General features: G+C 37.4%; 1 protein-coding gene across 2 annotated transcripts in view; it reads left to right on the top strand.

Annotated features, from left to right (window-relative positions):
- The window catches only part of AASDHPPT (aminoadipate-semialdehyde dehydrogenase-phosphopantetheinyl transferase), a 31339-nt gene that overhangs the window by 215 nt on the left and 18670 nt on the right, over positions 1-12454 (top strand). Inside the window, exons 1-2 of one of the 2 annotated variants that reach the window (XM_010400578.4) lie at positions 124-310; positions 1165-1390. In XM_010400578.4, coding sequence (XP_010398880.1) covers positions 167-310; positions 1165-1390 — 370 coding nt within the window. In that variant the 5' untranslated portion in view covers positions 124-166. Of the gene's footprint in view, positions 1-123; positions 311-1164; positions 1391-12454 lie in introns of those variants that run through there. The other variant, XM_039564262.1, reaches the window with a different exon arrangement.

The raw sequence follows: 12454 nt of genomic DNA on the forward strand, positions 1-12454 counted from the left end.
GCGCTCTTACACAGAATTGGCCGGTGCCCTCGGGGGCGGGTCCCCCCGTGCTTTCCGCACGCCCATAGGCTCCCGCCGGGACCGGGGGCCGGGACGTGGCGGCGGGGGGCGGAGCCGCGGGAGGGCGCCGGGAGCGCGGCCGTGCCGGGGCTGCGGTGCCGGGGCTATGGGCAGCGTGCGCTGGGCCTTCCCCTGCGGCGCCTGGCGACCCCGCCGCCGGGAGTGGCTGCTGGCCGCGCAGCTGGTGCAGCCCGAGGAGAAGGACCGCATCGGCCAGTTTGTCTTTGCCCGCGATGCCAAAGCCGCCTTGGTACATGGGGAGCGGGGACGCGGTTGTCTCTTTGCAGAGTCAGCGTTACCCAAATTCCTGACTTTTCGTAGGAAAACATGCCCTGCAAGGGCATTTCAGGGATGTAAAGCTAAAGGATATATATAAAAGTGTATATATATATATATATATATATATATATATAGGATATATATAAAAGTATGAAGCTCTGCCTCACGGAGGAGCAAAGAGCGGTGTTTGCAGCCTCCCGTCAGTAGTAACTCTGAAAGAGTTCACATCTTCTAAATCGTGATACCAAATTTCGTCAGGAGACAAAATCAGCATACCCTGGCAGACTATACATAAGACATCAGTGTAATGTGTAGGAGAATAAAGCTGTTTTATATGATTCAGGTTTTAAATCTCGCCTAATAACATAGTAATTTAATACACACGTGTTAATTAGTCTGGAAGGAGTTACTTATCACTTCTAGCTGTTGAGTATTTCATTGTGCACCTAAGCAGTGAATGAATGTACTGAAAGGAAGGCTGTCAAGATAATTTTACTGTCCGGGGTGGTGTAAAAAGTATTTATTTGTGCCATAAAGTATCATAAATAAAGTAGAGAAAGGAACTACTGTGATTTTTCTAGGCTGGGACTGCTTTTCATCTTGTGTTGACTGTGTTAATAGTGATAATGTATTTGATATTCTGGTGAACTCTTTTGCTTAAACTGACTTGACTCAGCTTTTATAAAAGGGAGAAATTTACATTATTTGGCTAAAATACACAACTTGATATCAACGGTAATAAACCCACATTTTTTAGGCAGGTGGTTTTCTAGCAACCGCATAGCACAACAGTTCTGTATGAATCACTTCCATTTTATTTCATAGGCTGGTCGCCTGCTGATGCGGAAATTAATTGCAGAAGAGCTGTGCATACCTTGGAATGAAGTACAGTTGCAAAGGACATCAAAAGGAAAACCTTTCCTGGCCAATAACTTACTCAGTATCAATTCAAATTACAACTTCAATATCTCTCATCAAGGTGATTATGCAGTCCTTGCAGCTGAGCCTGAGCTTCAAGTTGGCATTGATATTATGAAGACTAATTTACCAGGTAATGCATCACGGTGACCAAAGCAGATTCTGCAGTGGTTGAGTACTGAACTTTTTCACATTTCCCAAAGAACCAATCTGTGTCCTAGAAATTTAGTGTAATTAGAAGAGAGTGTATGAATGTATTATGTATTTGGGATTTCTAATTGTTAAATGCACTCCTCATTTATTTTGGGGTGCCTCGTAGGACAGATACAGATATATTTCCCATTTAGAGAAGCAGAACCCTGGGAAAATAAGGTCATGAATCCTGGTATGATATGGGCAGTACCAGCATCTGCAGGTTCTTTAATTATGGATTTGGTGTCTGTGAGGTAGAAGCAGGGACATCTTTCGAGCTAGGGACAATGGGATCCATCCCCATGAGAACTTCATAGACTGTGTTACTCACTTGTCCCATAAGTATGGACATTTTATGTGTCAGCCAGCTGGCAACATGGATTCTCTGTGAATGTGCAGTAATGCTTAGTGAGAGGGGATCTTGAGGGAACATGTGAGGTGCTCCTGGGAAAAGACTAAACTTACAAAATTTAGTTATTGGCCTATTTATATGTATGAAGTGACTGTATAGATTAGTGAACTTCAGGACCAAAATTAGGATTGTAGCAAAGTGTACTTTTAAGTAGTTTTATGGAGATTGTTTAGTTTGCAAATGTTCATCAGTGCATGACTGGGTTAAAGGAGAAACATACTGGGATTTATGATTCACTGGAATTCTAGTTTTCTAGAATCTTCCTTAAGCATTTAACCAGATATGACATTAGTAGTTGTGTTCTTAGAGAATCTTTCTTCACAATTTTTGGAGTTTCCCAGCATTTTATGCTGTGAAATACGTTGTGTTGTAAGGTAGAGATTCAGATAAACCCCAACTGGAAAACTTTCTGTCTGATCACTTTACACCTTTTTAATGATAACTACGAGTGTACATTTTTGGATTGTCATGTTTAGCTAGGATGCACAGAAACTTTGCAGCAATCTGAAGTTCTTTCCTGTGACTCCCATCTGCTGTTGACCCTCATTCTGAAGATGGTAGTCAGCATATGAGGCCACAGGGTAGCCTTTGGAGGATCCCCCACCAGAGCTGTTACATGTTTTGTAACTGGAATTGTGTCCAGTGGGTAAGGCTGCTTTGGTACAGGGGCACATCTGACAGGACTACAGTAACACAGGGCCCAAATAACCAGATTAAGCTTGAAGCTGGTGCTTTTATCATAGCCCTCTCAGGCAAAGCAAGCAAGACTGTGTCCTCACATTGTTTTGCACACCCTCAGCCTGTTTGCTGGGGGAGCAGAGTTACAGAGCAGGCCTTGATGCTGTGCAAACACTGCTGTTATTGGTGTGGTATCAGCACTGGGTTAGGCATAGACCTGAAACACAGCGCTCTACAGCCATGAAGAAGGGTAACACCTGGACGCAGTGCCCTTGGAAACACTCTGGTTGGGCTGCCACTGGCCTTACCACAAGACTGGGTGGTTTTAATTCCTCATTCCAAAAAACTTGCTAGCTTCAGTGTGTAAATAGTGAAAATCAAAATATTCAAGCATTTGTATCTGAAGCTTTTCTTGGGAAGTGCAAAATTCAAATGTATACAGAAAAATCGAAAAATCTGTATGTGGAAGTAGGGATATCTTACATCCTCTGCTGGTATTTTATGCAGCTGTAAATGTAGCTGACATTTTAAAGGTATGTTGTCAATGCCCAACTGACCAGTTTTATGAAACTTGTTAAACTTTATTTCTAAAGTCTGAAGACTAAGTAATACTTTGAGGTCTGAGACAGACAGGCTTCAGTGTTTTTACCCAGAGAGAGAAAAATGGTGGTTATTCTGGAGATGCTGGTGATTCCAAAAACTGAATGGTAAAAGATAGCTCATATGTCTTCCTTTTTGTAATTACAATTTGTATTTTTGAAAAAGAAATAAGATACTAATGAAAATATGATAATTGTATGTGGGAAAGAGAGCCAGCAAATAAGTGGTAGTAAGGATAGAACTTTAGTTCATATTACAGAGACTATAATTGAAAGCTGGCCATCTTTTCACCTAAAATTTTTCTGAGGAAGATTTTTGTCTTAGTAGAATCACCTGAAATTTTTTTTTGTTGCTGGGTTATGAATAGGTGACACTGACTTTACCAGTAATATTTTCTCTGGTAGTTCCACTGAGTGGTGCTCGTGTTCTGCAGTTGCTAAGTACGTTATATTTCTGAAGGTAGATCCACTATAAATCTCTTTCCTTGGAGCAGCTACAAGGACAAAGAGTTCCCTATGAACAAAGTACATTTCAGGAGGTTTGTTTGTTTTCTTCAAAGGCTTTTTTAAATACAAAGTACTTCATCTTGTGATGTTATCCAACAGCATCTTGATTGAGGTCTCCAGTATTGTAGATCTTGCATTCCTTTATTGTTCAACCTGCGAGCATGCAAAATCTGCAGTGCAGATATACAAGAGTATCATGCAGCTGAAAGTTTGAGAAGTCTGCTGTTTTGTGCTATTATGTAACAAGGAGTCCTAGTGTACCTAAACGTTTTATGTCAATTCTTAATCCGTGCTATGTGTTTTTGTTTTACTTATTGTTCCTAAGAAGCCACCTCTTTCCATATTACTTGTGCTTCATTAGTAAAATCTGAGAAAAGAAACTACTACAAGACATAGCCTTCTTCTTCAGAGGTGAAGGCAGGCCGCAGTAACAGCTATTCTTAGCACTGCCAACAGCAACAGTTCTGCAAAAGTTCCACAGGTATGCAACAGTTTATCACCTTTTTTCCTCTATTCAGGTATTAAAGTAAATACTATTGTGATAGTGGAAAAGGAAAATACCCTCTTCAGGCTTTGTGTGATGCTGCCTTTTGGTTATCTGGCAAGTAATTGTAGATTTAAGTCAGTCTTTCAGTTTAATTGTTTTTGAAGTATTACTGAGATCAGTGATTATTTTCTTTCCTTAGATCAGTTTAAGATGAACTCTTGAGTCATTTGGAAAAGTCCACACTATTCTGTCAATTTGTTAGTAGAAGTGTCTGTGGACATTATTTGGCCAGAGAGGTAATGCATGTGAAATTATTTTAAGCCTTTCACAAAAGAAATGAGGATTCTCACAGTAATATTAATTCCTGTGGAAAAAACTGAGCTTTTATTTTATTTTTAATTTATGAACAAGAAATTCTGCAACAAGTGTCAACTTGATTTAAGTGGTGTGTGGGATGTTGATTGACCAGTTACTTAAACAGTGTAAAGTAGAATATTTTCAGAGACTTAGGAAATAATTATGGCTTAATAAAGATTGCACTGAGCATTTGAAAAAAGTTTAGCTCTTAGGCTCAAGAGCTTTCCTGCTGTGCAAGTGAATTTCTTTTCACGAATGCAATTTCTTAGCTTAGATGGATTTGCAAAGGTAAGTAAATTAACAGTTCATTCCATATCTTTGCAAATCAGCCTGCAATCTTTCTTACGTATCACATTATATTTACTTTGATCTGGACATCTCTAATCTCAGTTTTATTCCAGAATTAAATATTTGACATGCAGTAAAATTAGATTTTCTCATTAATATTTTGGTTTTATGCTAGGCTTGCTTGTTAAAAGACACAAAAGGGTAAATTTTCTGCCTGTGAATTTTACAGAAAAATTAATTTGATCTAAAAATACTCCATTAAATGCTTTTTTAAGAAAGTGGGCTATTATGTGCAAACACTTGATTATTTGAAACTGGTTTTCTCAGAGGTAAAGAAATATAAAGAGAACTTGACTAATTTTTCTCTTTTTATTCTCATTATTACATTAATGAGGTGAGGTAATGCAAGAGATGAGACCAGATAGATCTTCAAATCAGAGACAGGTCACACATGAATCAGAGTATCTAAGTTCCAAAAGAAGCTAATTACCATATGTCAGTCTAGCTAATGCAAGAAAGCTCTCTCTCTCCAAACAGTTTTAAACTGCTGTTTATTTTGGTGTATCCATAAGCCTAATTGAGTTAGGCACACCTACATCATGGTTAAGATATTTGACATGTTTTTTAGCTAGCAGCCATGTTCAGTTTTTTGCACTTTTAATGCTTTTTTAGCTGCTAGTTTTTCATCTTTTCAACAAGAATTTCCTAACCTAGAAAGAAATTCCAAAGCAGATTGTTCTTTGTGCTTTTGTCCTTAAGGTGACTTAACTTTACCTTAAACAAAATTTGAACTGTTTTTGTTTTTATTGTTGTATTTCAGTAAATCTCATAGCAGCAATCAGCATTCAGTCTTTTACTGCTAGAGATAATCACCAAATTGCTAGCTAATGTTACAGCTTTAGGTGTGTAGATGCAGTGCTTGAAATGAAGAAATTAACAAAGGGTTTGATTTAAATGTTACTTCTAATAGATCAAAGGAGTCATAATTTATAAATGTGTATGTAAGCGCATAATTTTTAGATGTGAGGGATGTTAAAACAGCTGATATCCTTGTTGAACTAAAGAATCGGAGTGATTCTGTGCACTTACACTGGGTAAACAGGGAGGCATTTCTTTGTTCTTGTTCTATTTGCAACTGGGAAGAAACAGCCATCTTAAACGTATTCTTAAAGAATATATATTATATAGCAGTTTCATTGTTGTGCTTTATTCACATTCCTAACACAGTTTTAACCTGGAATTAGATGATTCTGTATTTGATGAAGCACCAATGCTTTGAAAACTGTGAAAGAAAGTTGATATTGTGATTAAATCTCCTCTTTACAGGAAAATCTCTTTATTTTCCAGAGAAACACCTTTAATCCTTTATGACTATTTCTTTAATAGAAAAATGTAAAACCATTTGGATTAAAGTATAAACTGATAGCAAAATGCAGAACTATAAGCTGTGGAGAGTAGATATGTTTAAAATGAGGGATAAACTAGCAATAAAGAAAAGAAGAATCCTTAACTAGGAGCCTTTAGTAAGAATCAGAGGTGGAACAAAGAGTAACTATAAGAATGCTTGTCAGATTGTTTTGGTTTTGTGAGGTTTTTTTTCCATTCCACACACTGAATTTACAGTAGTCACAATTTGTTACTTAATTGGTGTTTTGGGAAATTAAGTTATACATTCACAATGAGCAGCTAAATAGAACTGATTTTTTTTCTTTTTTTAACAGATCTAAAAGTGTTTCTCAGCCTGCACTAATGACGGTTAGCTTTGGCTTTCCAGATTAAGAAAGTGTAGCAGAAAAATGTGATCCAAGGACTAAGGTTAAGTAATTACTATGTAGATCTTAAAGAATTGCCTTTTGAGGACTTTCTTGCTAACATTGCCCATTTCCAATAGCTTCAGCTCTACAGATACATATATTTGTTGCAAGAGCTGGAACATAGAAGCTGACTTTATTTTGTGTTGTCAGAAGGTTATTTGGATATTGACTGTGCAGGTATTACAGTTCAGAGCTCTCACTGGTTTCAAGGTTTTGAGACAGTCTTTTAGAGACAGACTTGCAGATTTTTTTAGACTAACTAATGAAATGGTAGAAACTTATCTTAAATATTTCACAACTCTCCTCAGTGAATGTAAAAAAAAGTAGCCTCAGCTGCATTTCCCTGATGTATTTCCTTTCTATGAGAAATTCTGATTTTCAACATAGCAAATATTTTTATATTTCCTCAATAAAGATGACAGGTTGTTCTTGTTATGTCAGGTGTTCAGGATAGTTTGGAATCGGGAGACATTTGCTGCTTCCATAGGTAGCTGTTTTCTTGCCATTTATTGGGTTGGTGCTGGGAATTCTAAGCATTCATAGCTATTACATGCTGTATTGCATTTTGATGGAAAATCCAATTTTGTGGTGTATTAAAAAAATCATTACTTGTCCTGTATAGTTTTCCTGTTTGTTCATCAGACTTGTTGGGTTCTGTATTAAACATGTGTATCTTCCTTTTTTCTTTCCTAGTAAAAACCAGTTTAATAAAAGCAAAGCAAACTCTTGGAGATGGTATCTACAAGAGTAGATACAGGTGAATAGACCATTGAAGCTCATTAGTTTTTCATCTGCGGGCCTCTGCTTTTCCATCTGCTTTTGCCATGTTGCAGCACATTTATCTTCCTCTTGCATCTTTCCTTGTATATTTTGGCTGGATAGAAGACAGGTCCTGCAGTGGCAGAAGTTGATCTGTGTGATGTTAGGGGGAAGGATGTGGAGGTACAACATGCCAGTGACTAGCTGACTGCTGTCTCTTCCCTGTGCGAAGATCAAACAAAGCAAAACATGCTGGGTTTTAGCCATCAAGTGAGACAAACAGTATTTCAGCTGGTGGCAAGCCAAAGAAATGGCTTTCTAATGTTTTGCGGTTTTTTTATTTTTGTTCATTTGTTTTTAAAGAATGTCCATATGTAGGAGAGATTGATTCCCAAATTTAAAACACTAATACTACTGTCATTATGTGGGGTTTTTTGGACTTCATTATGAAGGGGGCAAAGAGGGAAGGATGGTGTACAGACAGAGGTGGGAAAGTTTTAAGTGTGAAAATAAGGGATTTTTCCTGCATTTGGCTGTGCAAGTCATGTTCTGGGACAGGCTTCTGTGCAGTGTCCTGACTTCTGCCATTACAAAGCAGCTCTGTTGTTCATTGCATTCATTACTGCAGTAGGATATTGTAAGGTTGAAGGACATACTCCCAGAGCGTGTGTCTCAATACTGAGGACCATTTCCATACCAAATTTAGAGGAGAGATCTTTCATCAAACTCTTTCAGGGGAACCAGCTCAATTTGAATCAGCTTGTGCTTTCTAAAGTCACAGAACTTCCCAGGCAAAAACTGCATTAGTCAGATCAAGGAGGTGTTAGAAAGTGTGAATCATGTAGTGAAATTCGTGTGGAAGATGAAGATGACTTAGGTACTGAGAATTGGCTTGGCTCCTCACTCCCTTTATCCAATATAGCATTTCATATACCAGATACCAGCTGGATTCCAATGCCCCCCCCCAGGTTCTGCAGTGCTACGAGCTTCTTAAAGATGGGCCTACTTTCCCTATAATTACACTGTCACTAAACACCTAACTTTTCCTGCTTGATAAACTGTGAAAGGAAGCTCTGATGCTGTGATTAAATCTCTTTTTTTTTGCTTGTGTATTTTCTTGGACTAATAAGTGGGGGGTTTTGCTGGTTTGTTTTCTTGGACTATAGTTATAGGTTTTCTTTTAAATGTTAATTTTAAAGCAAAGGATTAATTGCCAAAGATTTCAGTCACTATAATATCTCTGAATGTAGAGAAAGACCTTCTAGTATATTACTTCATAAAATGTAATAAAACTTTTCAGAGATCTGCTGGCTTGGTAGTATTATATAGTGTAAGGCTATACATGGTCAGACACTGTCTGGACTTTTTTTTTTTTTTTACATCTGTAGTTGTGTCCTCATGAGTTGCTTTGCAAAGGAAAGTATGTTTTTATGTTTATTTAGATTTTGGGGTTTGTGTTTTAGTGTTTTATGCAGCATAACTTCCTAAGTGTTGAAAGGGGGTTCCTGCTGTTCTGGCAATGGAATGATTGCTGTACTGTTTGATATATGTTCTGTAATGAAAAACTGATAAAAATGCCATTTTTTTAGGGTAATTTTTGGTTTTGCTGAAATACTGTCGCTGCCTAGAGCTCTGCTAGCTGTGGTCATACAACTTCTTGGAAAGAGCTTAAGCAAGTAAAAGGTGTAAGAGTAGACAAACACAAGTTAAGAAAGGGTTTCTTGTTTTATTACTGCTCACTTTCTTATTTGCTATCACTCTTTTCATTGTAAGTACATTTTGCTCAAAGAATTTGAGGTTCCTGAGTCATCTTAGTGCTTAAGACCCTGTGTATTTTAAATGCTCTTATTTTCTCCACTCAGAAGCAAGCTAAAACTGTGAGCTTGCACTCAGGTATGTTTGCCTGCAAGCTCTTCAAAGCAAGTATATATTCTATTTGAATGTTTGGCCTGTAAAAGAACATGTAAAAATATTCTGGAGTCTGAACAGAATTTGAGAGGATCTGGCATTTTTTTAAAATTTTCAGAATAAATGACAAAAAGCATGAATCTGTTGCAGACACTGTGCTACTTGCCTTTAAAAATCGATCAGATAGGAGGTATCCAGTTGGCAGCTTTTAATTTTATTTCAGGTTTTTTTAACCAAGCCATAGCTGTGTCAAAACTGCTGGTTTTCCAGTCAAGTTTTAGAGGTAGAGCTTTCTAAGCCATTATCAATCTTTACTTCCTTTTGTTTTACTATCAAGGCAGCTTGCTTAAATGTTCATCACTGCTGTTAGACCCAACCATGCTAATGCAATTGAAACCTTAGCAGTTTCTCTAAAATTACAAAGGCTTAGTGATGCTAACTGGAGAGAAAATATCACACATTATCAAATTATTTCAGTCTCTTTATGACTTTTCCATTTTTACAATCTGGAAAATGTTGAGTAACTCATAGGAGGCAACATCAAATGTTCAGGCATTTTAGAGTTGGTGCTTCTCTGAGGTATGCCAAGATAAAACACATCAGTGTAACATTATGAGAATAGATGTTTAACATACATACAATTGGGAGAATTGCAGGTTACTGACAGGAAGTGTAGAGGTCAGAGAATGTAAATTCTATTTCCAATTCACACTAAAGCTGTGTGAGCCAGTAGACTGAAAAAACATACATTGTTAATGTTCTATCTGGTTCTTGTAAGTTAGTCATTTATCTCACTAATTATTTGCCTTGTGTTGTTTTTAAACATCTGTAAAAGGGGTAGTTGGTATTAATAAACAATTAGGGCTTGGGCATCTGTTGCAGAAGAAATGTTTTCTCTGTTTCAGTTTGCCTTGGTTTCCTTTAGGGACAGTAAAAGGTCATCAAATATGGCTTGTCCTACACCAAAAGGATTGTCAACCCAAGAGTCCAGGACTTGAAACAGATGAACAACTGAAGCATGAACAGGTCTGTCTGCCTAATAATGTGAAGCACAAGATAGCTGTTCACTTTCTGGGGTTTGTTTTGTATTTTTGTTTTGAGTGTTGATTTGGGTTTGGTTTTGTTTGTTTATTGTGTTTTTTCAGGAGATTAGTTGCTCAGTGAGCTGGCAGTAGTAGCTTTATAAGCTAGCTAGTTTCTATCTGACCAAAACAAGTTGAAGTGTAAACCAATAAAACTTGAAGTGAAGATGGTCGGTCATCTACTCTTCTCACTATTTTTGAGAGGCCATGTCATGGTTTTAATAATTTTGGGTACAAGTTTGTACCCTGCCTTTGTGAACTGTACACTGTATTACCAAAGCTGGCTTACGATTAACCTGATGTTTGTAAAAATGTAAAAAAACCGTATGAAGATTTCTGTATTAGCCTTATAGATAGTAATTTTCACTATTAATAGCATCCTAATTTACATGGATCTTAATTCTGATTGCCTTTTATCTTCCTACAAATGCAGCTTGTTTGGATTCTTTAGCAGGTAGAAAAATGGGGGGAAATTACCCTGTATTTATGTACTATTTCTACAGTGCGTTTGCAAACAGGACTAGAGAATATAGTCTGTTTTCTTATCCTTTGCTCCTGCCTCTTTTTAAAATCCATCTTTTATGTCTGGTCTGTGGCATTACTTTTCTACAGGGAAAATGCAAAGCAGTTTTTTGGCTAGTCTTTAAGAAAAATTAACATAAATCCAGTTGTTATTGCAGTGGAAAACATGGCATTATGTATTAATGTAAATAGCTCATGAAAAAATCCAAAATGCACGCACATCTGCACACATATGAACACACATGCTTGCCTGTATGTAGCATGTTTACTTTCCAAGGTTAATATTGGACTTTTTTTTTTTCCCAGTATCATTCACTATTCCCTCTTCTCACTCTTCCTGAAATTTCTAGGGTATTGTGTGCTTTTAATTTAATGAAGAAACTTAACTTTTGGGTTAATTTTTTTTTTTTTTTAATTAATAGAAAGCAATTTTTGAAACATTACTCGGCTTATATTCTTAAGGATCTAATGTGCTTCAAAGTTTATTAACTGGGAATGTATTTTAAAATCAGAGAAGGCAATATAATTAATGCTCAGCATTAAAAAGAGTTAGTTTGCTTTTTTGAAGAGTTCTATTTCCTGGCATAGGCAAGTAAGAAGTACTTAATTAAGAAGTAAGTTTATTTCTGAAACAAATTGACAAGTGGGAGCTACTTTAGAAATGCAAATTTAAAATCAAATAATTAATTGCTATATGGGACTTGTTCCTGTTCTTCCAAAGAAAGTTTTTCATAAATTGTGACAAGTATGTTTGAGGCGTTTTAAATTTTTTTTAATCAAAATAAAAGCAAAACAATGTAGCATTTAAACAGAAACTTTCTGCTACTTCTAGTTTTGCCCCCATCATATCTTCTATGTCATGAGAGACAGGGAAAGTTGAAGGGGGTTTAGTGAAGAGCCACCAAGGTGATTAGAGGGTTGGGGAACTTGACTTACATAGAAGTGCTGACAGAGCTGGATTTTGTGAACCTGAAGAGGCGAAAGTTCTGAGGAGAGGAATCTAGTCACAGCCTCCCTGAAATGTAGCTGTAGAGAGGATGTATATAGTTGTCTTCATGAGCATGCACAGAAACAGGGCAAAAGGCAGCAGGCTCAGGGTGCTTCAGGGGGAATTCTGTCTCTGTAGAATTAGTCTTCACCACCATGAGAACAGTAGAATACTGGACTAGGTTCTCCAGAGAAGGAGTGAAATAATCTTCTTGACAGGGCCCTTGGTAACCCAACATAAGGCTCTGTTTTTCAACAGAAGGTTGCACCAGCTGGTCTCCAAAGGTCTTTTTCAACCTACATTTTCCCCATGGTTCTGTGAATCTGTCTTTCTCGGATAACTGAAGCAAATATGGGGAAATGGACTAGGCAGGGTGTGGTACTGTAAGTAATTTATGGAGAATAGTAGTCCTGAGTCCTCGGATCCATTCCTCAGAGCAAAGCAACTTACTGCATTAAGGAAACAGGGAGGAAGTGCACTTAAGGACAAAGTGCTGCCTGAGCTTTTCAGAGGGGGAATATGACAGACAGTGGGAGTGGAGGGGAAAGTACTGCTTGAATTTGAGCATGAGTGTTGAGAAGGGTAGCTGAATGGTTGAAGAAAC

This window comes from Corvus cornix, chromosome 1, assembly GCF_000738735.6.
Source record: "Corvus cornix cornix isolate S_Up_H32 chromosome 1, ASM73873v5, whole genome shotgun sequence".
NCBI classification, from domain to species: Eukaryota; Metazoa; Chordata; class Aves; order Passeriformes; family Corvidae; genus Corvus; species Corvus cornix.